Source organism: Oryzias latipes, chromosome 13 (assembly GCF_002234675.1).
Source record: "Oryzias latipes chromosome 13, ASM223467v1".
Classification (NCBI taxonomy): Eukaryota; Metazoa; Chordata; class Actinopteri; order Beloniformes; family Adrianichthyidae; genus Oryzias; species Oryzias latipes.
The window spans coordinates 33696264-33722528 of NC_019871.2; the positions used below are offsets into that span (position 1 = coordinate 33696264).

Below are 26265 nucleotides of genomic sequence, written 5' to 3' on the forward strand. Positions count from 1 at the left end.
TTTTTTAAGAGTATCAAATATATTCTGATTTTTATTGCAGATCATTGTTTTATTAGATAATCCAACATTCTATTTAATTTTTTTAGATGTTATCCATAATGACAAAACATAAGAAGTAATAATATAAGGATAATTATGAATTGAAGCCAACTAAATATGTATTTTTTAATAGACAAACATACTCAGATTAATATTTTTTACTGATAATTATGTTTTATTAGATAATCAAACATTATAATTAATAATGTTTCATTGAGCAGATAATGTTAAACATACTTGATTTTAATATTAGACTACAATCAAATCCGTTTAATTTTAATAATGTTTTAATAGAGAATCAAAACAATCAGGTGAATATCTTTTCCAGATAATCATGTTGATACAGAACTGTGAGCTCGTTGGTTCTGTGCATTTATCCGGGTGGGTCTGGGATAGGGAGGATAAATGCACAGAACCAACGGTTGAATACAAGCTAGATGACATTTACTGCAGCAGGACAACATCAGAAGTCTGGAAAGCACATGGACCCCAGACTTCTGATGTCCCACCAACACAGACAGCAGCCCACACTAGGGAAGAGGGGGTGGGGGGGGTTATCCGGGAGGGGAGTGGGGGGGCATACTATGTAGATGTATTTCCTTCTGGATGTTTTTTTTTTTCCAACTATCTGAAATATCTGGGTTGTTGACATGTTCTCCTGTGAGAACGTCTAGCTTCACTAAGTGCAGCTGCAGCAGCGACTGCACACTTTTCACCATCTTGATCAAGATCTGATCCAAACTAGACCACAGTTGTTGGACCACAGAGAAAGGCTCTAGGTCCTGCCCTCTCAGTCCTCCTTCAAAGCAGAAGATGAGCTGGAACCCTCCAGCCTTCACCTGGGAGCAGAGACACAACACAGCCTAACAAGAACAGAGAAGAACATCACTGCTGGACCACATGAGCTCCTCCAACAGAGTCAGAAGGTTCTGAACTAGTTTCACTTTCAGAGAATATCGTTCTCCTCCAGTCTGCTTTTATTTCAGCTGGAGCATCTCCTAGATCACATGTTGGAGGACTAAAGAATCATCCATGTGTTCCTTCTTCAGGTTCTTCACAGCACTGCTGAGACCTTCAGTCCTGACCTGGTACCTCTTCTCAAGTCTTCCTAACCAAATGGGAGTGAAGATTCTCTGGACAGCAGATGTGTCCTGCAGCACTGTTGAAGGTATTCATGGTCTTCATCACATGACCTTCCTCCTTCCAGAGTTTGTGTAGTTTTGTGAGGAGCAGCTCCACATTTGTTCCTGGACATCCCATCTGTCCACCCTGGTAGAGACTAAGTGGTCTGCTCTGATTTCAGACATGGTGCTGCAGGGAAACCATCGTCTTCACACTGTTCTAGTCGTCTCTGTTCTGGATCAGAACCTCCAAACAAGGCTGAAAGGTAAAACTTTGACTATTTCAATTCCTTCATAAACATCTACCTACAATGATCAACACACTGAAGCAGTTTCTCAACACTCTTGATCTTTTTTTTGAAGATCTTCATTCAAACAAGCTCAAGGAGGCATCAGCTCATCATCTGAAAGTGGAAACGGTCACATGGTGAACATTCTTTGGATCTTTGATTTGAGCCTCTACAGACAAAATCATGAACAGAAAACTAAACAGTTATGGATATTTCAGAGGTTTTTTCTTTGAAGACTGTTGGAAATTGTAGAAGCTGGAATCACATGTTTGTTATCATACTTGATCACATTATGGATGAAATCTGAATGTGTCTGAGACTCTAGAGTGAAGCACAGGAATCCTGCCTCACTGTGGCTGTCAGCTGGTACCTAGAGATCACAGGTTTACATTTGTGCTCTAATGCTGGACCGTCTAAAGCCAGTAGAGACGTTAGTCACAGATTCAACTGCAGAGTTAGTTAGTCTGGGTACTATGGGAAACACAACTCACTTACTTTCAGTCAGTTATGTATATATCTGCCATTCTCCATTCTTGTGAATATATAGACAGATACATATTTACTTTGTAGAATAATATTTCAACATCACGCCTGATAACCAAAGAACCAGTAAGTCATGCATTATTTATTTTATTTTTTATATATATATATATATATATATATTTCTTTAGTGCTTATATGATGCTATTCTACTGTCTTTTGTTTTGTCTGTTCTTTTAGTTATGACTCTGCTGTAGTTTAAATGATTATTTTTATTCTAAGATAGATTTTCTTGTTTTTATTAGTCAAATGTGAATTTCTCTTGTTTTATGCTGCACAGCACTTTAGATAACTGAGGTTTTTAAATATTAATATAGAAATGAACATGAACTGAATTGATTCATCCTTAAATCATTACAAAGGGTTAGAAATTGTTGCTTACACTTATTTTTTGGTATCTTTCTTTTTTTTTTTTTTTTTCCGTGTCATTTATGTTCAGGTCACTGAAAAAGCACTTTAATATTTTTTTGATTGTTAACTTGTTTATTTATTTGGATACAAGTATTTAAAATTGTGTTTTTAGGATAAAGTCCTTTTTTACTTTAAATTGTTTAGTATGTATGAACATAAGATCAAAAGTCTGCCATTCTCCATTCTTGTGAATATTCTATCAGACGTATTCTGTCCTCAGTATTTATGTCCCACAAATCTGTTCTTTGGACAGGATTTTAAAAAGTTGTGTTTTTCACGCGATAAAACTATCAAAGTAATCACTGAATGTGATAATCATATAGACAGATACATATTTACATTGTAGAATAATATTTTAACATATCACGTCTGATAACCAAAGAACCAGTAAGTCATGCATTATTTATTTTATTTCATATACATTTGTTTCTTTAGTGCTTTTATGATGCTATTCTACTGTCTTTGTTTTGTCTGAACAGCACTTTAGATAACTGAAGTTTTTAAATATTAATATATAAATGAACCTAAATTGAATTGAGTTATCCTTAAATCATTGCAAAGGGCTAGAAATTGTTGATTACTTTTTTTGGGTATCTTTTTATTTTATTGTCATGTCATTTATGTTCAGGTCACTGAAAAAGCACTTTAATATTTTTTGGGTTGGTTTGTATTTAGAATTGTTATTTATGATTTTTTTTTTTATCTTTAGATTGTCAGTATGTATTAGAATAAGGGCAATGGTAATGTTTGTGTTAACAATTTCAAATTTTATTCATGTTTTTCACTTTTTACTAAAGTCTATTTTTTATTGGGATGTTGTAAGGTCTTAGAAATTGTTTACACTTTTATTTTTGATATCTTTCACTTTATTGTCATGTCATTTATGTTCAGGTCACTGAAAAAGCACTTTAATATTTTTGGTTGGTTTGCTTCTTTATTTATTTAGATACATGTATTTAGAATTGTTATTTAGGTTTTTTTTTTTTTTTACTTTACTAAGGTCAAAGGTACTTGTAATGTTTGTGTTAACAATTTCAAATTTCATTCATGTTTTTCACTTTTACTAAAGTCTTTCTTTATTGGAATGTTGTAAGGTCTTTGAAATGAATGCATTAAGAATGATCAACTTGTTGTCATGGAGTTAAATATCTATAACTTTGTCTATAACCTTTTTCTATTTTTCTACTTAGGTTTATATTTTGTTTTTCAGTAAAATGTTAAAGTTCTGCTGAAACAAGAGACAAAACAACCTGATGTTTTATTCTTGGCATTAGAAAATTAAGTCTGAATAATTTCAGTAAAGCATGAATCTATTTCTATGTATAATTGCTCATTACACACACACACGTGCATACACACAATAAATAAAAAAATGCTTATTGTTTCTTTTGTTTCTTTATTTAGAAGTTGTTTTGTGTAGATACCATAAGAAATGTAATTCTTGCAATTACATTTTATAACAGGCAAAATTATTTGTAAAATGTGCTACTGTATATTATTGTTTGCATTGTTTTAACTGATTCATAATTTTTACTGTCAATTTGTTTTTCTGTTACAAATAAACATTTTTTTATGCATAATGAAATTGTGTCTGAAACATGCTTTAAGATTTGTGTAAAAATAAAATTCATTTTGAATTGTCTTCTAAACTTTGTCTGATGCTTCATTAACCCTTTTACTATTAACTGTTAAGATTCTCTTCCTGCAAGTGAAACATTTAAAGTATATTTACTTTTCATAAAATTCTGAACTTTGCAGTCATAAAATTATTTTAAATATAGTATTAAATTTCTACTATTTCACATTTTAAGATCAGTTTTCTAAAGAAAAAAACTAAGAAATTTAGCTACTTTTTTACCTTTTTAAAAAGTGAACTATTTCCGCAAGTTATAATATTTAACTTTGCAACATCTTCAAATTTTCAAGTTCAGCCATTTCTTCGAAAATCTCAGCTTTCATGCTTAACTCCTACAATTGTTGACCTATTTTAGCCATTCTAATGTTCAACTTTTTCAGATTATTCCTGCTATGATTTTTTTTTCAAATCTTTTAACTTTTAAAGATATTCCAGGGTTTTTGCTTCATTAAAATACATAGTAAATCTTATCGCTTAACTTTTTTTTTTACAGTTTTTTACCCACTTCAACCATTCTACTTTTAAAATGTTAAGCTCTTTCAGCTCAGTTCAGCCATTTCTTCAGCTAATTCTGCTTTCATTCAGCATTATAGCATTCAACCCTGCATTTTCTTCTGGAAATGCAGCTCCTTCTAGTTGGTTGAATGCTGTAAAGCATTCAACCCTTTGTTTTCCTGTTTCTCTTTATTTCTTTATTATTTACACTATCTTCCGCCGTTTTTTGACACTTAACTACTTCTACAATTTTTAACCTATTTTAACCATTCAACTTTTAAAATGTTCAGCTCCTTCAGCTTATTCCAGCTATGACTTTTGGTTTTTCAAATCCTTGTACTTTTTAAGATATTCCAGTTTTTCCGGGAATTTTTGCCCTATTAAAATGCATTGGGAACTTATGGTACATGAGGTTCGCGGTTCGACACCCGGTTCGGACGCTTCAAAATTTTCTACCTTTCAACTTTGAAAATATTCAAATCTTTCAACTTATTACAGTTATTACTTTTGGTCATTCAAATCATTGAACTTTTTAAGATGTTCCAGGATTTTTTGCTCCATTAAAATACATAGGGAATCACTGTGCTTAACCTCTTTTACAGGTTTTCACCTATTTTAACCATTTTACTTTTAAAATGTTGATCTCTTTCAGCTCAGTTCATCCATTTCTTTTACAAATTAAGCTTTCTTTCAGCAATACAGCATTCAACCCTGCATTTTCTTCTGGAAATGCAGCTCCTTCTAGTTGGTTGAATGCTGTAAAGCATTCAACCCTTTGTTTTCCTGTTTCTCTTTATTGGTTGAATGCTGTAAAGCATTCAACCCTTTGTTTTCCTGTTTCTCTTTATTTATTATTATCGTATCTTATAGTATCTTCCGCCGTTTTTTGGCGTTTAACTACTTCTACAATTTTTAACCTATTTTAACCATTCTACTATTAAAATGTTCATCTCTTTCATCTTATTTCTGCTATGACTTTTGGTTTTTCAAATCCTTTTACTTTTTAAGATATTCCAGGTTTTCCGGGAATTTTTGCTCCATTGAAATACATGGAGAATTTTTCGTTCAGAAGTTCACAGTTAAACTCCTTCTACAATTTTTCACCTATTTTAACCGTTCGACTATGAAAATGTTCAGCTCTTTCATCTTATTCTAGCTATGACATTTTGGTCCTTCAAATCTTTGAACTTTTCCAGATATTCCCGGATATTCCCAGATTTTCCAATGGTTTTGCTCCATTGGCCACACCTTTGCTTCTTTAAACAATTGTAACTTTAACATTCTTTTGGCTAGAGACACCGTTCAAATATTGAAATGTTCACAAGGTTTTGGACTTCAACATAAAGTTCAAAATTATTATGGGATGGCAACACCACCTACAGTTTGGCGGCCATTTTGTGCCAAAATGTGAGGCAATTTTAAACTTCTTCAAACTTTCACCTATTTTTACCATTCTACTATTACAATGTTCAACCCTTTCATCTTATTCCTTTCAGCTATGACTTTTGGTCCTTCAAATCCTTGAACTTTTCCAGATATTCCCGGATATTCCCAGATTTTCCAATCTTTTTGCTCCATTGGCCACACCTTTGCTTCTTTAAACAATTGTAACTTTAACATTCTTTTGGCTAGAGACACCGTTCAAATATTGAAATGTTCACAAGGTTTTGGACTTCAACATAAGGTTTAAAAATTATTATGGGATGGCAACACCACCTACAGTTTGGCGGCCATTTTGTGCCAAAATGTGAGGCAATTTTAAACTTCTTCAAACTTTCACCTATTTTTACCATTCTACTATTACAATGTTCAACCCTTTCATCTTATTCCTTTCAGCTATGACTTTTGGTCCTTCAAATCTTTGAACTTTTCCAGATATTCCCGGATATTCCCAGATTTTCCAATCTTTTTGCTCCATTGGCCACACCTTTGCTTCTTTAAACAATTGTAACTTTAACATTCTTTTGGCTAGAGACACCGTTCAAATATTGAAATGTTCACAAGGTTTTGGACTTCAACATAAAGTTCAAAATTATTATGGGATGGCAACACCACCTACAGTTTGGCGGCCATTTTGTGCCAAAATGTGAGGCAATTTTAAACTTCTTCAAACTTTCACGTATTTTAATCCTTCTACTATTACAATGTTCAACCCTTTCATCTTATTCCTTTCAGCTATGACTTTTAGTCTTTCAAATCTTTGAACTTTTCAAGATATTCCAAGATTTTCCAGGATTTTCCAAGATTTTTGCTTCATTTAAATACATGGAGAATCCTTGAAAACCTTTGTTGCTTTCAAGCATTATAACTTTAACAAGCTTTCAGCTAGAGGCACTGTTCAAACATTGAAATGCTCACAAGGCTTTGGACTTCAACATACGTTTTGAAATTATTATGGGATGGCAACACAACCTACTGTTTGGTGGGCATTTTTTGACAAAATCTGAAGCAAATGTTGCAATAAACTTCATCCATGGCTGGAACTGAACATATTGAAATTCACTGGATCTGGACATATAAGGAATGTGGGCGTGGTTAGCAAACAAACTTTTTTGCTAAGGACGTCCAAAGGTTTACTTTTTCCGATTTGTCTGAAACTGACGTCGATTTGTTCGTCATCCCCAGGCGACCGAAACATAAAATGGTTGCTATGGAGATAAAATCAATAGGAAAGCCGCCATTTTGGAAAAAGTGGATTTTCTGTCAACTTAGAACATGTAGCTTTTAACAATATGATACTCTCAAACAAAGTGTTTTTTTGAGTCAGTTGATGATGCTGATTCCAATGCTAGCACTTTTAACCATTTTAGCAACATCTTCAAATTTTCAACAGTCCAGTCATTTTTGTATCAACTTAAGCTTTCATGCTTAACTCCTTCTACATTTTTTGACCTATTTTAGCCATTCTACTATTACAATGTTCAACTTTTTCAACTTTTTCCTGCTATGATTTTTTTTTAAATCTTTTAACTTTTAAAGATATTCCGGGATTTCCCAGGATTTTTGCTTCATTAAAATACATAGGAAATCTTTTTTTTAACTTCTTTTACAGTTTTTTACCTACTTTAACCATTCTACTTTTAAAATGTTGAGGTCTTTCAGCTCTGTTCAGCCATTTCTTCAGCAAATTCAGCTTTCATTCAGCATTATAGCATTCAACCCTGCATTTTCTTCTGGAAATGCAGCTCCTTCTAGTTTATTATTATTATAGTATCTTCCGCCGTTTTTTGGCGTTTAACTACTTCTACAATTTTTAACATATTTTAACCATTCTACTATTAAAATGTTCATCTCTTTCATCTTATTTCTGCTATGACTTTTGGTTTTTCAAATCCTTTTACTTTTTAAGATATTCCAGGTTTTCCGGGAATTTTTGCTCCATTGAAATACATGGAGAATTTTTCGTTCAGAAGTTCACAGTTAAACTCCTTCTACAATTTTTCACCTATTTTAACCGTTCCACTATGAAAATGTTCAGCTCTTTCATCTTATTCTAGCTATGACATTTTGGTCCTTCAAATCTTTGAACTTTTCCAGATATTCCCGGATATTCCCAGATTTTCCAATCTTTTTGCTCCATTGGCCACACCTTTGCTTCTTTAAACAATTGTAACTTTAACATTCTTTTGGCTAGAGACACCGTTCAAATATTGAAATGTTCACAAGGTTTTGGACTTCAACATAAGGTTCAAAATTATTATGGGATGGCAACACCACCTACAGTTTGGCGGCCATTTTGTGCCAAAATGTGAGGCAATTTTAAACTTCTTCAAACTTTCACCTATTTTTACCATTCTACTATTACAATGTTCAACCCTTTCAGCTTATTCCTTTCAGCTATGACTTTTGGTCCTTCAAATCCTTGAACTTTTCCAGATATTCCCGGATATTCCCAGATTTTCCAATCTTTTTGCTCCATTGGCCACACCTTTGCTTCTTTAAACAATTGTAACTTTAACATTCTTTTGGCTAGAGACACTGTTCAAATATTGAAATGTTCACAAGGTTTTGGACTTCAACATAAAGTTCAAAATTATTATGGGATGGCAACACCACCTACAGTTTGGCGGCCATTTTGTGCCAAAATGTGAGGCAATTTTAAACTTCTTCAAACTTTCACCTATTTTTACCATTCTACTATTAAAATGTTCAACCCTTTCAGCTTATTCCTTTCAGCTATGACATTTTGGTCCTTCAAATCCTTGAACTTTTCCAGATATTCCCGGATTTTCCCAGATTTTCCAATCTTTTTGCTCCATTTGCCACACCTTTGCTTCTTTAAACAATTGTAACTTTAACATTCTTTTGGCTAGAGACACCGTTCAAATATTGAAATGTTCACAAGGTTTTGGACTTCAACATAGGTTTTGAAATTATTATGGGATGGCAACACAACCTACAGTTTGGCGGCCATTTTGTGCCTAAACGTGATGCGATTTTAAACTTCAGTTTTAAACCATTTTACTATTGAAATGTTCAACTCTTATAGCTTATTCCTTTAAGTTATGAATTTTGGTCTTTCATATCCTTGAAATTTTCAAGATATTCCAGGAAATTCCAGGATTTCACAGGAGCTTTGCTCCATTTAAATACAAGGATAATCCTTGAAAACCTTTTATTTACTTTTACCATTGTAACTTCAACATGCTTTCAGCTAGAGACACCGTTCAAACATTGAAATTTTCACAAGGCTTTTGATTTCAGCATTGGTTTTGAACTTATTATGGGATGGCAACACTACCTACGGTTTAAATGCCATTTTGTGCCAAAATGTGAGGCAATTTTAAACTCCTTCAAACTTTCACCTATTTTAACCACTCTACTATTTCAATGTTCAACTCTTTCAGCTTTGGGCTATAAATCACAGTTAGAAATCAATTATGGGATGTCGACACAACCTACTGTTTGGTGGCCATTTCATGAAAAAAAAATATGAAGCAAATATTGCAATAAACTTCATCCATGGCTGGAACGGAACATATTGAAATTCACTGGATCTGGACATATAAGGAATGTGGGCGTGGTTAGCCAACAAACTTCGTTGCTAAGGACGTCCAAAGGTTTACTTTTTCCGATTTGTCTGAATCTGACGTCGATTTGTTCGTCATCCCCAGGCGACCCAAACATAAAATGGTTGCTATGGAGATAAAAATTAATAGAAAGCCACCATTTTGAAAAAAGTGGATTTTCCATCAACTTTGAACATGTAGCTTTTACCAATATGATACTCTCAAACAATGTGTTTTTTTGGAGTCAGTCAGTTGATGATGCTGATTCCAATGCTAGCACTTTTAGCCAAATTTGCAATATCTTTACATTTTCAACAGTTCAGCCTATTTTAACCATTGAACTATTAAAATGTTCAACTCCTTCATCTAATGTAATGCCTGGTATGACTATTAGTCCTTCAAATCCTTCGACTTTAAAAAAGTGAAAACTTTAGTTTGTTTTTTCCACGTATAAAACGAAACTGTGGCATGAAATCGTTTCAACTCGGCTTCTCCCAATAAGACAATACACGAAGAGCGTCATTCATAGAAATAAAGAATCTATTTATTTATGCCGGCGGCCTCTTTTCGTCGCCGGAGTGTAAGCTCAGCGGCTTAGTCAGCGGGTTTATAATACAGAGGTTCTGAGTTTGAATCTGACTTTAGACTTCTGTTTCATGATCTTTTTTTTCATTTGCCTTTCTTGATAAAATTGAGTTCGACTAACTCGATTATATTTCGTTACATGGAAGAATTTTCTTTGCGGTGGGGTTACTCATATTTATTGGATGGAAATCCTGCCCACAATTAAATTGAGTTCATCCAATGAGTTATTTTTTTGAGTCTGTGAGGCCAAACAGAATTTATTAACTCCCTAATACATGCCCTAATACATGCTCATGGAAACTTATAAAAGGCATAAGAAGACAGGAATCACTGTATAAATTCTCTCATTCAATTAAATATTTTTTTTATTTAGCGCAATGAAAAACAAAACTGAGTAGTAACAACTTATTTTAAATTATGTAGTATAACTGAAGGACAATTCTGGGCAACTTTTCAAGTCCTTTTTCATTTTTTTCTCTCATCTCAGAATGGCACTAACACAGGTGATCAACACCAAACAGAGTGGCCCTTATGCAGCCCCCCCACCGCTGCACATCTGTGTTTTGAGGGAGAGGGAAAAGTCCCAAGTAATCACCTGGGCCTTTTCCTGCAATACTGCTGCCCCTCTAACAGCAAAAAATAATAAAGTAGTAGTTATTACCGATGGTCACTCTGTCACAAAGGTGACCTTACTCGAGGAGCTGGCCTGCAAAGTGTCTGTGGGACGACACTACAGAATGAAGGGGTATAGGTTGCAGGGAGCCTATCCCCCCTACTACATCCTCCCCACTAAGAACACGGCCTTTTATCAGACCTTCCCTGTTCCAGTGACTGAGTCACTGGAACAGGAGGCCGACAGACTATTAGATCCTCCATCAGTGGTCACACCCCTGACAACTGTGGACCAGGTGAAAGGTCAACCCCTCCTCACCTTTGAGGGAAAGGTCCTGGAGGTAAGGATGTACGAGACATGTAAATGCTCACAATCTGCCTTAACAGAAAATGTCATTTTTACACAGTAATTGTCTTCATTAGGTGTTTGCAATCAGGATGATCCACGGTGGGAGGAACGATGTATCAATGAGGCAGCAAGTATGTATAGACACCAAGTATGTACTTCTGAGTGTGTGTGTATGTGTGTGTTTGTAAATAAAATTGATTTGATCTATTGATTTATTTCAAGCATTGTAGTCACAGCAATAAAGAATTTAAACATATTTATCAAAATCAAAACAGAAATGAACACTGTGTGTGTATTTATGCATAAAATTGACTTGATTTGATGACAATAAAGAATGTACATTTATCAAACTCGTTACAGAAATGTTGAAATGCATAATAACTTCTCTCACTGTACAGGACGGGGCAGAGGTGAACGTGTCTCTGTGGCGGGAGGCGGTCCTTTTTAAACTGGAAGCAGGTGGCCATGTGAGACTTGCCCACATGAAGCGTGGGGGTTCAGTGGGTGGGTTCCTCCAGTCAACAAATTACACCACAATAGAGGTAAGGACTAAAACAGTAAAAATGACAATGAAACAAACACTGTGAAATGATATGTACTCAAGAGTAAAGATGGAAAATAATTGCTAAAATTGTTTTTGTAGGTGGTCATCCAAGCTGTGGAGGAGGTTCGGCTAAAGATAATAGCCATCAGGGAGGGGAGGGAGAAAGGGGACCTGGAGCTGCTCCTGGAGGACTTTGAGACCCTCGATGTCAAAGAAGAGCTCTGGAACTCTCTGGAGCACTCACTTGAAGATGGGCCTCTCACCATCCAGGCCGAGAAAACGGGCAAGAGGGTGTCCACAATAACAGTCATTAACTAATCATTTTATGTATTTATTTATCTATTTATTTACATGTAAAAAAAATTGTATTCGTTACTATTATTAATTATAATTTATCATATTTAAAATAGCATTTATTTATTTTATTCAAAAAAGTATTTACTACTCTTTTTTTACTCTGTTTAAAAAAGTATTTATTATTAATATTTATTGTTTGATTGGATTTAAAATATTAATTACTATTATTATTATTTATTGATGATTGAATTTAAATAGTATTTACTATTATTAATATTTATTGATTGTATTTATTAATTATATCATCTTGACTGTGATAAAATATGCTGTTGATTAAGTTATGTTGTCTAAGTATTTTTTATGAAATTAATGTTTTTTATTGAATGGTTGTATGTTTGAGATTAAATTTTTATCATTAATGGATTTATTCAATTGTGTTTTTGTTTTTCATTAATACATTGAGAAGCAGCAATGAATTATCAGTTCAAGATTAAAGGGATTTACATTTTTTGCTTACATTTTATTTATAAAGCTAAACACATGATTATTTTCACTAAAGTGTGACAATACTACTATTATCATTATTACATATTACTATTATTATTTATTGTTATTTTTTTTCCAATTTCACCTTTCAAGTTTCATTACTATTACAATACAGTCCAACACTGCATGGCGGACCATGTGTTACACACCTTCAGTAGTGCTACATCGGAATCGCTCAACCCCTCATTAACCATTTTGTATGCCACTAAAAAAACGTAATATACAACACAGTAAAAATGTCTCGTTATGCAACTACATAAAAAAAATGAAAATAACCACATACATTTGGAATATTATTTATTATATTTGTCATTTCCCTCATTGAAAACAGAAGTAACTAAAAAAAAAAATCTATCCTCCTTTCTTTCCTCAAAAACAGTTCGATCACCCTGTCATGTAGATTCGTCCGCTCGACAGACGCAGTGGATACGGGGATGGTCAACGCCAAACACACAGATCGGTGCGGCTGCTTCATAATGCCCAGCCAATTCCCTCTGTTTGTTCTTGAATATGTTTGGGTTACAAGTCTATTAGCTACATTTCTAATGTATTTAATGTTTTCTTCTTGTGATGTTTTTGGAATGACTGTAACTGTTGAATGTGCCGGTACTTTAAATGTTGCTGTGTTTAGCCAGTAGAGGTCGCTGTCGCGGAAGTCATCGCTGGACGTTTACTTTGAAAAAACGCACGGCAGCCGTCTTCCTGTTTAGCTCTGTGACTCCGCTGTCGATTCATCTGTGAGAAAGAAAAGCTATTTGTTGTAAGTTAATTTACACGTAACATGTAAATCCTATCTTTTGTTATTACGTTGTTGGAGTCATTTGTTGGCATTTCAGCATGATGTGTTTTTACGGGGATACACAGAGGACGAAGACGGGGGAGTCGCGGTAGGGAGGAAGCCATTACACATGTGTAGCGTTTAAGAAAACGGCGCCATTTCCTGTTTAGGAAAACAGAGTTTTCGTCTGATTATGTATTTGTAGCGTTCCAGTGGTTACTTAATGACTTTTAAGTAATATAGATCTGTTGTATGTGTATTTCTGTGGTCAGAGTCCACGGTCGTTTTTCATTTTTAGTTATTTTCAAGATGTGTGTGTGCTAAATCTTTTATCTGACTTTTGCCACAATATCTGTCAAGTCAACCAGTTGACAGAATCACCTGTTTTTTTTTTTTTTTCAGAAAGTAAGTCTGTGTCTATTTCTGTATAATACATTTCTATATAAAACTTCAGTTAAAATATATAATTTACATGTTATTTTCCAAATAAAAATAATTAGTAATTCATTTTTTTAGTCGTCTAAATCTGTTTTAGAAGTTTTAATTTCCAAGTAACATTGAACGCATCATGTAATTTTATATGCGTCACAATCTTCCCTCTCAGTTCCCTCCCGTTTCTGCTGAGGTGAGTTGCGTCCGGTTCAGTCCGGTTCAAAATAATAAAATTACGAAGTAATAGTCATCTGCTTTTACTGTAAAGTTATTAGACGTTTGTAAGTTTAAGTTACTTTTATTACTCTACCGCGGGAAAATGCTGAGGGGGGGAGACTAAGAATCGCATTAGACGTTAGCTAACATGCTAAAGTGCTAACGTCATGCCACATGCTAGCTAGTCTTGCGGTTTTATCAGATTGACTGAATTGTTTACGGTTTCCACAATGTCAAAGAGTTTTTGTGGTTTATTAATTACAAAGTAAAAATACATACAAGTACAAATGCAACATTTTTCACATGTAATCTAATGTATTTTTTCAGTATAAAAAGTGTAGATAAGTAAAGTACATGTTTAGGATAAATGTTGTGTTTTAAAGCACTTGCATATATAAAGTATCAAAATTTAAATCACTACCTTTATCATATGTAATGTAATAAAATAACAATAAATCCAGATTTTCGGTGATCTTAAAGTGTCAGAAATTAACTGGATAAATGACATGTTTTTTTTTCTCTCCTAGACTGAGTGAACTTCACTGTGTTTCGGCTGGTAAGTACACGTCTTACCATCTTTTTCTCTACTTTATAATGGACTGCTTTGTAATTTTAAATAAATGTGGTCTACCCTGAGCTCAGATATTGTGTTTTTTAATGTGGTATTGTGTTCTTGCTCACTAAAGTCCCTAATTTCTTCCACTTTCTGATCCACACCACCCTTAAGTCTGATTTGTTCTGACATCAAATGACTGCACTTTGTTACATGAAGAGCTCTGTAGTGTTTACATTTGTCTGCCTTTTAACAAAGTGCAGTAGGAGACTAAACTTTATCCTTCCAACAACTAAAAAATGGAATGTAAAATATTTATATCAAACTTTGTAGTATTATTCAGAATTTCTTATTTTTATGTGGATCTATCTAACGGCTTATAAACTGCATTACTAAAGAAGCTAGTGGCATCTGTTTTTAATATGACATCCTGCTGGCTGGACAGCTTTACACATTTCTGACATCATTTTTTGTGTGTCTTCCAGGAGATCCTGTGTCCACGCTCTCTGCTCTCTGCTACTTGTTATCTTGGCTTTTTCTAGACTTTGCCTTTTATCTATATAAACTCTTTTAAATACACTATCACTATTCTGTAACTGTTCTGCATATTCTCAATCTTTAATCCTCTAATTTTTTTGTTACGTCTTTTTGTTTTTTTTGTTTTTGTCTTTTTTTTTCTCTTCTTCATCTCCACTCTGATTTTCTCCTATACCTCCTTTCAGGTGAAAAGTGCCTATTTCTCAGCGAATAAGTGCTGCAGGTGAAAAGTGCCTGGTCTTTTGTTCGGAAAACTATATACGAAACCCAACTATAAGACCTGTGAAAGATACCAGATTTCAAATATATAAGATTCAACTGATTGTTTGACCAAACTTCTGTCAGGTTAAAAGTGCCTGAGGCGAATAAGTGCCAAAAATCTTGCTTGATTCCAAAGATACCAGATCTTGTATTGTGTATAAATCTAAAGTCTGAAGAATGCCTAAGAAGAACCAGCGTTCCCAGTCCCAGAAGGCCCGATGGAAAAACGTGAGAGAAGGTGCAGCTGCTGGTGAAAAAGAAGCTCCTCAGATCGTGAACCTGGTATATGTGTCTGCTGAGAGTCCAGAGGTCCTACATGGTGGTCAACAAACACAGAAAGGTTCGTATGCTGATGCTGTGAAGAGAGGACGTCACCCTGATAGTTTGAGTGAAGTAGAACACATTTCTGATGGAGATACTTTCTCAGCTGTAGTTCACCATGATGCTACTCATAAGCCTCCATTTGCTCAGAGACAGCAGGTACACCAGACTGAACCAGAAGAACCGAGTGCTGGACCATCTCATGTGGAAGAGATGAAGCTGAAACTGCAACCATCTGTCAAACATGTTTCTGCATCTCACAGCCAAAGTTCTCCTAAATATGGTACATCTAGGAATACACAGTGTACAGCTAACAGTCAGGTGTTTTTGGCATTTCTGTATGAAAATGAGAACATTACCAGAGCAGATCTTGACCATGTTTTAGATAAAGGTGATGCGGTGTACAGACAGGTCAGACAAAGGTTTCCAACCAGTGTTTATCTGGCCACTGATGAGTTACCAGAGGTAGTACCTGCACGTAGATCTACATATAATGTGAACATGACTCTACCTGCCATTTATGGATCATTTCTAGGAGGAAACAACCTTCCCAGCCTTGAAGAAGGACTCAGCCACCTGTCTTCTGATGTCCAGTATGCTCTGCTGATCATGTCAGGTTTGACTGTTGCAGTTTTCCGATGTAAATCACATGATGGCTACGACTACGGCTTCTTTGATCCTCATTCCCGCACTGCTGAAGGTTTACCATCTGCTTTAGAGTCTGGTACTGCTGTAATGTTGAAATTCACACGCCTGACTGACATGATTGACAGGATCAAACTCTGCCACTCCAAGTTTGACACCCAACCTTCCACCCTGTATGAGCTGAAGCCCGTCGAGTTTTCCAGTGTGAACACAGACAACAACCGAAACGTGTCGGACTGCAGACCAACTGTTTCTGAGTCACACGGAGCTGCTGATGGGTCAACCTCACATCCAGCTGCTGATCAGCCTCTGAACATCTCTCCACACATGTCCACATCTGATGTCCTCATGGAAGAAGCATCTGCTGGTAATATCACCTCAACTGTGCAGCAGGTAGGGCTCATGATGTCTGAGACCACAACTGAACATGAACCTTCAGGTGAATCTACTTCATCACATGATGTTTCTGTCACTGACAAAAATCTTGACACTGATGTCATCCAAACCACTGCTGGAGATCTTCCTGATGCTGGACTTACAGAAACCTCCATTAATTTTTCAAGGCTTACTAAGTCAGAAAGACGAAAAATGAGGAGAAGATTAATAAACTCACAGAAAAAAGGCCAGAAACAGGAGAATAAAAATAGTAAAGAAAGACAAAGATATAAAAATAATCCTACTTTCAGAAAAAAGAAAACTCTGCAGAGTCAAAAGAATTATTCTGAGAACAGCCAACTTCGAGAAAAAAAGAAACGGAATATGAAGGCTTATAATAAGAACTGTACTATTAAAAACGTAGACTTTCAACAAAAAAGAAAACTGTACATCAGAGATCGTTACAGGCAAAGCGAACAATTCAGACAGAAACAAAAAACATATATAACAAAGCTTTACAGACAAAATGAAGAGTTCAGAGGGAAACAGAAAATGTATATAAGAAACCGTTACAGGCTAAATGAAGAGTTCAGAGGGAAACAGAAAATGTATATAAGAAACCGTTACAGGCTAAATGAAGAGTTCAGACAGAGACAAAGATTTTACATGAAGCATAGATCTCATCAATGTTATGAAAATGACAGAGTTTTCCGTTTGAGGCACAGACAGTTTATGAAACAGATGATGAGAGACAGATACAGAAGTAACAATGCATTTAGACGGATGCACAACCTCAGATGTGCCATGATAATAAGAAAAAAGTACAGACAGATGAAGAGACCTACACAGACTGTAGAAACAGAGACGGACAATAGTTTGATTAAAAATGCCATTTCTGTCTTCAGGTCCAACATTCAAGCCGGACCCTCTTATGTTTGCACTGTGTGTCATAAAGCCTCGTTTCCAAACCAGGTCCTAGTCTGCAGAAGGTCCAGTTATGTAACCAACACAGCAGTCATTGAACCGTGCCTGACAGGTAAATATGTCCACGTGTGTGATGGTTCTTGCAGAGACCAACCATGTTTAGTTCCTAGTGAGAGACGAAAGGAGTGGATTTGTCACACGTGTCACAGTTATGTCAAAAAAGGTGCTGTACCAGCTCTAGCTGCTGTCAACAACCTAGAACTGACAGAGATTCCTGATGAATTGAAAGACCTGAACATCCTGGAGAGACATCTGATCTCTAAGTGTATTCCTTTTGCTAAAATAATTCCTCTTCCTAAAGGCAGACAAAGACTGATTCGTGGCAATGTAGTGTGTGTTCCCTCACAGGTGCAGGAAACAGTGGAAGCTTTACCCAGACTAAGAAACGAGTCTCAGGTGATGAGAGTGAAACTGAAGAGACGCTTGTGTTACAAAGGTCATCAGCTGTTCCAGACGGTAACTTGGTCTAAACTTGTACGAGCGCTGCTCAAACTAAAACGTATACACCCACAATACCAGGACATAACTATCAGAGATGAAGCTGAACTCTGTGACCCCACACTTCCTGATGAGGATGATGATGAGGAGGAGGATGATAGGATGGATGATGGTGATTATGATGAAGCAGATTTAATGGAGATAGACATGTGTGAGAAAAGTGCACTGTGTGAGTCTGAACATGTAGTTGAGAGGTTATGTGATGGTGATGAACCAACAGAGCAGCAGAGGAATGATGAAGAAGAGAATGAGCTGCCAAACGGAGGCTTTGCTTTGGAATCCTGTTTGCAGGTGCCAGACATTTCAGAAGAGATCATGTGTTTCTCTGATAACACCTATTGTGTTGCTCCTGCAGAAAGAAACAGTCCTGTCAGCTTCTTCAGAACCCCTAAACTGGAGGCCATGGCGTTCCCGGTGCAGTTTCCTACTGGTCAGAACACGCTGGACGAACACAGACGTATTAAAGTCACACCCAGTGGTTATTTCAAGGCTAGACTTTTTAACACAGATGATCGCTTTGCTAGAGACCCAACATATCTGTTTTTTGCCCAGTTTGTGACTGAGATCCACCTAGCCAACTCCAGCATGATGGTACAGCTGAGAAAAGGTAAAACTCTGACTAGAGATGGACGTAGGATAACCTCAGCTATGTTGCAGGACAAACAAGAGGTGGAGAGACTTGTGAGGAATAAAGATGCCATCAGGTTCATGCAGCCCCTGAGAGGAACTCCAGCCTACTGGCACAAAACCACCAGAGACCTGTATGCCATGATTCGCCAGTTAGGAACGCCAACGTTCTTCTGTACATTTTCAGCAGCAGAGATGAGGTGGCCTGAAGTCATTACAGCTGTTAAGAGACAACAGGGTGAACAGGTTGACTTTGAAGCTCTAGACTGGTCAGAAAAGTGTGAGATCCTCAGATCCAATCCAGTGTGTGTGATGAGGCTTTTTGACAAACGGGTTGAATGTCTTTTCAGAGACTTGTTGTGTTCAGATGCTCAGCCTTTAGGAAAGGTCATTGACTTCTTTTACAGAGTAGAGTTCCAGCACAGAGGGAGTCCCCACATACACATGATGCTCTGGATTGATCAGGCCCCACAGGTAGAAGTAAACAGTGATCAGACTGTGTGTGATTTTGTTGACAGGTACATCTCAGCCCAACTTCCTGACCCAAACACACAACCAGAACTGTACAAGAAGGTGACAGAGGTGCAGAAACACAGCAGGAACCACACTAGAACTTGTTTCAAGAGCGTGAACTCTGGGTGCAGGTTTGGTTTTCCTAAACCACCATGTAGACAAACCATGATAACAAGACCTGATGAAGATGACCACACCAGTGCTGCAAAGGAGAAACTCAGACCTCTGTACCAGCTCCTGATCGACCCTCAAACTGCTTCTATGACCTTGGACCAGCTCCTGGCTCAATGCAACTTGACGATGGCAGAGTATGAAGGCTACCTCCACAGCATGACCAGAAAAACGGCCTTGGTTCTGAAACGTCAGCCCAAAGACTCGTGGATAAACAATTACAATCCACATCTGCTTGAAGCCTGGGACAGCAACATCGACGTGTCCTACATCCTCAACGCTTACTCCTGCATCGAGTATCTGACCAAGTACATCACCAAAAAGGAGAGCGGCCTGTCTGACTATCTGAAAACTGTGATGGATAATGCTCACATGGACCGGGTGAACGAGTGTGATGAGATGAGAGCGCTCATGCAGGCTTATTCCAAAAAGAGAGAGATTAGTGCTCAGGAGTGTGTTACGCGTGCTTGTGGTTTACACATGAAAAAAGGTTCTCGTACAGTTGTGTTTGTACCTACAGATGACAACCCAGTCCGCATGAGTCGACCTCTCTCGTTCCTGGAGAACACCACAGACGACTGCTGCAACATCTGGATGACCAGTCTGAGTGACAAATACAAAGCCAGACCGGAGACAGCGGAGTACGAGGGAATGTGTTTGGCTGATTTTGCTTCAACATGCAGGTTTGTCAGTGCTAACAAGTCAAAGAGTAAGAATGTTTTACCGCTCCTCAATGACTTGGGGTTTGTGCAGAGACGGCGAAAGGACAAAGCAGCTGTCATCAGATATTACCACTGTTCACAGGAGAAACACCCAGAGCAGTTTTACGGTAGACTTCTGAAACTGTATGTTCCTCATCGCTCAGACTCAGAACTGAAGTCAGAGCACTTCCCAACCTATCAGTCCTTCTACCAGTCTGGCGTGTCGTATCTGCCGGGATCCGAAGAGTATGAGTTTGTGATTGACATTGTCAAACGAAACAGAAAGAGGTATGAGAAGAACAGTGAGGAGATCGAGAGCGCTCTGCTGGAGTTTGAAGACAACGGAGATCAGGCGGTTGATGAATGGTGTAATCTTGCTCCTGAATCTGATGTTGTGAGGGTGCAGTGTGATGATGACTTGCAGGCAGATGAGGCTGACAACGAACAGGAAAACGTCCCAGACTACAACCCTCAGTCTAACGCTGGAACAGAAGTCAGAGCCTTCAGAGTGCCTCCATCCATGGACCCTGCAGTTCTACGTGGTATGTATCAGAACCTGAACCAGAAGCAGGCCTGTGTGTTCTATGCAGTCAGAGACTGGTGCATCAAACGTGTGTGTCAACTGGATCCAGAGCCGTTCTTCCTTTATGTTAACGGTGGTGCAGGAACAGGTAAATCTCATCTGATCAAATGCATTTACTCAGAAGCCTCTAAGATCCTGAGGAAACTACCAGCACGTGCAGAGGAGGCCGACATCTCAAACCCAACTGTCTTGCTCACTGCTTTTACTGGTACCGCTGCCTTCAACATCTGTGGAACAACCCTCCACTCTCTCCTGAAGCTGCCTAGAAGCCTGAAACCTCCTATCTGTGGACTTGGTAACCAGCTGGATGAGGTCAGAGCTGAGCTTTTCAACGCTGAAATCATGATTATTGATGAGATTTCAATGGTGTCCAGGCCTCTGTTTGCTTATGTAGATGCAAGGCTGAAACAGATCAAAGGCAGTCAGAAACCCTTTGGAGGAATGTCAGTTTTAGCCGTTGGAGATTTCTATCAGCTGCCACCAGTGAGACAGTCTAAACCCCTGTGTGTGTTTCAACCGTCAGACATTGACCTGTGGTGGCAACATTTCCAGGTGGTCACTCTGACAGACATCATGCGGCAGAAAGACGACGTTGCCTTTGCAGAGCTGCTGAACAGACTTCGGGTGAAGGAAAAGACGGAGGAGTTGTCACAGGAAGACAGAGATTTGTTGTCTCAGACTATCACTGATGCTTCTCGTTGTCCCACTGATGTTCTGCACATTTTTGCCACCAACAAGCAGGTCGATGAACACAACTGTGCAACACTCACTCTGCTCCACCCAGACGTGATCAGCATCGACGCAGACGACTTCCAGAAAGACCCACAAACAGGCAGAATGACCCGACAGGACAAACCAGGTAAAGGAGGCAGAAACGAGTTGGCAGACACTCTGAAGGTCGCTGAGGGAGTTCGAGTCATGCTCACCAGAAACATTGACATCCAGAACGGCCTGGTCAACGGTGCATTTGGTAAGCTGCTGAGAGTGGTAAGTTCTGGAAACGACCAACACATCATCAAACTTGGTCTCAGAATGGACAACCAGGTGAGAAACAACCAGACTGGAGCTGCAGATGACCTGGTCTACATCGAGAGAGCAGAGGAGAACCTGAAACAGAGGAGGGTGGTCCGAAGACAGTTTCCTGTAAGACTAGCCTTTGCCTGCACTGTGCACAAGACTCAGGGCCTCACGACCAGTGCTGCTGTGGTGTCACTGAAGAACATCTTTGAACCAGGTATGGCTTACGTAGCTCTCAGCAGGGTGACGGCTCTCAGTGGACTGTATCTACTGGACATGGACGAGAGGAAGATCTATGCCAACCCAGAAATCACTGCAGCTCTGCACACCATGAGACCAGCACGGGTAGACCACACAATGCCTCTTCTGCAGGTGAGAGAAGCAGTGAGCAGACCCCACACTCTGACTATTGTCCACCACAACACAGAGGGACTTGCATCTCACATCAGCGACATCAGGAGTCATCATGAAATGTGTCTAGCAGATGTTTTGTGTCTCACTGAAACCCACCTGCAAGGCTCCTCTGTTGCAGAAAGTCTCCAGCTGGACGGCTACGCCATGTTCAGACGTAACAGACACGTGTCCTACACTAACCTTCCTCACATGGCTAGCAGAGGTGGAGGAGGAGTTGCTGTTTATGTCAGAAACTACATCCAGGTCCAACACAAACAGTATTTACACAATGTGACTGATCTTGAGTTTGTGGTTTTGAAGCTTCAGGCTCCGTTCCAGGCTCTGATAGCAGCTGTCTACAGACCTCCAGACTACAGTGTCTCAGTATTCCTGCAGAACCTGGTAAGTCTTCTGGACTCTCTGGAGGTGATGGACTGTCATCCAATCATTGTGTCAGGTGACTTCAATGAGAATCAGCTGCTCATGGTACGAAAGCCCATTGTGGAGATGTTTCAGTCTAGAGGGTACAAACAACTGATCACTTCTGCCACCACAGAGAAGAACACGCTGCTCGACCTCATTTTCATTTCTCAGCCACAGCCATGTCTCAGTTCTGGTGTCATGAGGACCTACCACAGCTACCACAACCCTGTTTTCTGTGTCCTGTCCTTCAGCCAGACGTGAACAAGTCAGGTGAGCTTTAAATGTGCTGAAATATGAGACCAAACTGTGTTTGTGCTGCAGGAAGGAAGACCGTAAATGTGAGTATTTGGGATCTAAACGCTGAACTTGTTTGAACTGCTGGTATCATGTTTGTAAAATACTTCAACAAAAGACACAAAGGGAACAAAAGATTTATTCTGCTCAGTCATAAATATATTTTTACAAGTCAATTTAATATAATAAATTTTACAGATTATGTTTTTTAAGAGTATCAAATATATTCTGATTTTTATTGCAGATCATTGTTTTATTAGATAATCCAACATTCTATTTAATTTTTTTAGATGTTATCCATAATGACAAAACATAAGAAGTAATAATATAAGGATAATTATGAATTGAAGCCAACTAAATATGTATTTTTTAATAGACAAACATACTCAGATTAATATTTTTTACTGATAATTATGTTTTATTAGATAATCAAACATTATAATTAATAATGTTTCATTGAGCAGATAATGTTAAACATACTTGATTTTAATATTAGACTACAATCAAATCCGTTTAAATTTAATAATGTTTTAATAGAGAATCAAAACAATCAGGTGAATATCTTTTCCAGATAATCATGTTGATACAGAACTGTGAGCTCGTTGGTTCTGTGCATTTATCCGGGTGGGTCTGGGATAGGGAGGATAAATGCACAGAACCAACGGTTGAATACAAGCTAGATGACATTTACTGCAGCAGGACAACATCAGAAGTCTGGAAAGCACATGGACCCCAGACTTCTGATGTCCCACCAACACAGACAGCAGCCCACACTAGGGAAGAGGGGGTGGGGGGTTATCCGGGAGGGGAGTGGGGGGGCATACTATGTAGATGTATTTCCTTCTGGATGTTTTTTTTTTCCAACTATCTGAAATATCTGGGTTGTTGACATGTTCTCCTGTGAGAACGTCTAGCTTCACTAAGTGCAGCTGCAGCAGCGACTGCACACTTTTCACCATCTTGATCAAGATCTGATCCAAACTAGACCACAGTTGTTGGACCACAGAGAAAGGCTCTAGGTCCTGCCCTCTCAGTCCTCCTTCAAAGCAGAAGATGAGCTGGAACCCTCCAGCCTTCACCTGGGAGCAGAGACACAACACAGCCTAACAAGAACAGAGAAGAACATCACTGCTGGACCACATGAGCTCCTCCAACAGAGTCAGAAGGTTCTGAACTAGTTTCACTTTCAGAGAATATCGTTCTCCTCCAGTCTGCTTTTATTTCAGCTGGAGCATCTCCTAGATCACATGTTGGAGGACTAAAGAATCATCCATGTGTTCCTTCTTCAGGTTCTTCACAGCACTGCTGAGACCTTCAGTCCTGACCTGGTACCTCTTCTCAAGTCTTCCTAACCAAATGGGAGTGAAGATTCTCTGGACAGCAGATGTGTCCTGCAGCACTGTTGAAGGTATTCATGGTCTTCATCACATGACCTTCCTCCTTCCAGAGTTTGTGTAGTTTTGTGAGGAGCAGCTCCACATTTGTTCCTGGACATCCCATCTGTCCACCCTGGTAGAGACTAAGTGGTCTGCTCTGATTTCAGACATGGTGCTGCAGGGAAACCATCGTCTTCACACTGTTCTAGTCGTCTCTGTTCTGGATCAGAACCTCCAAACAAGGCTGAAAGGTAAAACTTTGACTATTTCAATTCCTTCATAAACATCTACCTACAATGATCAACACACTGAAGCAGTTTCTCAACACTCTTGATCTTTTTTTTGAAGATCTTCATTCAAACAAGCTCAAGGAGGCATCAGCTCATCATCTGAAAGTGGAAACGGTCACATGGTGAACATTCTTTGGATCTTTGATTTGAGCCTCTACAGACAAAATCATGAACAGAAAACTAAACAGTTATGGATATTTCAGAGGTTTTTTCTTTGAAGACTGTTGGAAATTGTAGAAGCTGGAATCACATGTTTGTTATCATACTTGATCACATTATGGATGAAATCTGAATGTGTCTGAGACTCTAGAGTGAAGCACAGGAATCCTGCCTCACTGTGGCTGTCAGCTGGTACCTAGAGATCACAGGTTTACATTTGTGCTCTAATGCTGGACCGTCTAAAGCCAGTAGAGACGTTAGTCACAGATTCAACTGCAGAGTTAGTTAGTCTGGGTACTATGGGAAACACAACTCACTTACTTTCAGTCAGTTATGTATATATCTGCCATTCTCCATTCTTGTGAATATATAGACAGATACATATTTACTTTGTAGAATAATATTTCAACATCACGCCTGATAACCAAAGAACCAGTAAGTCATGCATTATTTATTTTATTTTTTATATATATATATATATATATATATATTTCTTTAGTGCTTATATGATGCTATTCTACTGTCTTTTGTTTTGTCTGTTCTTTTAGTTATGACTCTGCTGTAGTTTAAATGATTATTTTTATTCTAAGATAGATTTTCTTGTTTTTATTAGTCAAATGTGAATTTCTCTTGTTTTATGCTGCACAGCACTTTAGATAACTGAGGTTTTTAAATATTAATATAGAAATGAACATGAACTGAATTGATTCATCCTTAAATCATTACAAAGGGTTAGAAATTGTTGCTTACACTTATTTTTTGGTATCTTTCTTTTTTTTTTTTTTTTTCCGTGTCATTTATGTTCAGGTCACTGAAAAAGCACTTTAATATTTTTTTGATTGTTAACTTGTTTATTTATTTGGATACAAGTATTTAAAATTGTGTTTTTAGGATAAAGTCCTTTTTTACTTTAAATTGTTTAGTATGTATGAACATAAGATCAAAAGTCTGCCATTCTCCATTCTTGTGAATATTCTATCAGACGTATTCTGTCCTCAGTATTTATGTCCCACAAATCTGTTCTTTGGACAGGATTTTAAAAAGTTGTGTTTTTCACGCGATAAAACTATCAAAGTAATCACTGAATGTGATAATCATATAGACAGATACATATTTACATTGTAGAATAATATTTTAACATATCACGTCTGATAACCAAAGAACCAGTAAGTCATGCATTATTTATTTTATTTCATATACATTTGTTTCTTTAGTGCTTTTATGATGCTATTCTACTGTCTTTGTTTTGTCTGAACAGCACTTTAGATAACTGAAGTTTTTAAATATTAATATATAAATGAACCTAAATTGAATTGAGTTATCCTTAAATCATTGCAAAGGGCTAGAAATTGTTGATTACTTTTTTGGGGTATCTTTTTATTTTATTGTCATGTCATTTATGTTCAGGTCACTGAAAAAGCACTTTAATATTTTTTGGGTTGGTTTGTATTTAGAATTGTTATTTATGATTTTTTTTTTTATCTTTAGATTGTCAGTATGTATTAGAATAAGGGCAATGGTAATGTTTGTGTTAACAATTTCAAATTTTATTCATGTTTTTCACTTTTTACTAAAGTCTATTTTTTATTGGGATGTTGTAAGGTCTTAGAAATTGTTTACACTTTTATTTTTGATATCTTTCAC

At 37.4% G+C, this 26265-nt stretch overlaps 2 protein-coding genes across 2 annotated transcripts in view; one reads left to right on the plus strand and one right to left on the minus strand.

Annotated features, from left to right (window-relative positions):
* The window catches only part of LOC110016276 (limbic system-associated membrane protein), an 828641-nt gene that overhangs the window by 771564 nt on the left and 30812 nt on the right, over positions 1–26265 (minus strand). The gene's annotated exons all lie outside the window — the stretch shown is intronic.
* On the plus strand, positions 15762–24778 carry LOC105356481. Its single transcript, XM_011487742.3, has 4 exons — positions 15762–23962; positions 24086–24204; positions 24340–24423; positions 24521–24778. Exon 1 carries the CDS (start codon positions 15786–15788, stop codon positions 22761–22763), a length of 6978 nt encoding a protein of 2325 aa, XP_011486044.3. The 5' UTR covers positions 15762–15785; the 3' UTR covers positions 22764–23962; positions 24086–24204; positions 24340–24423; positions 24521–24778.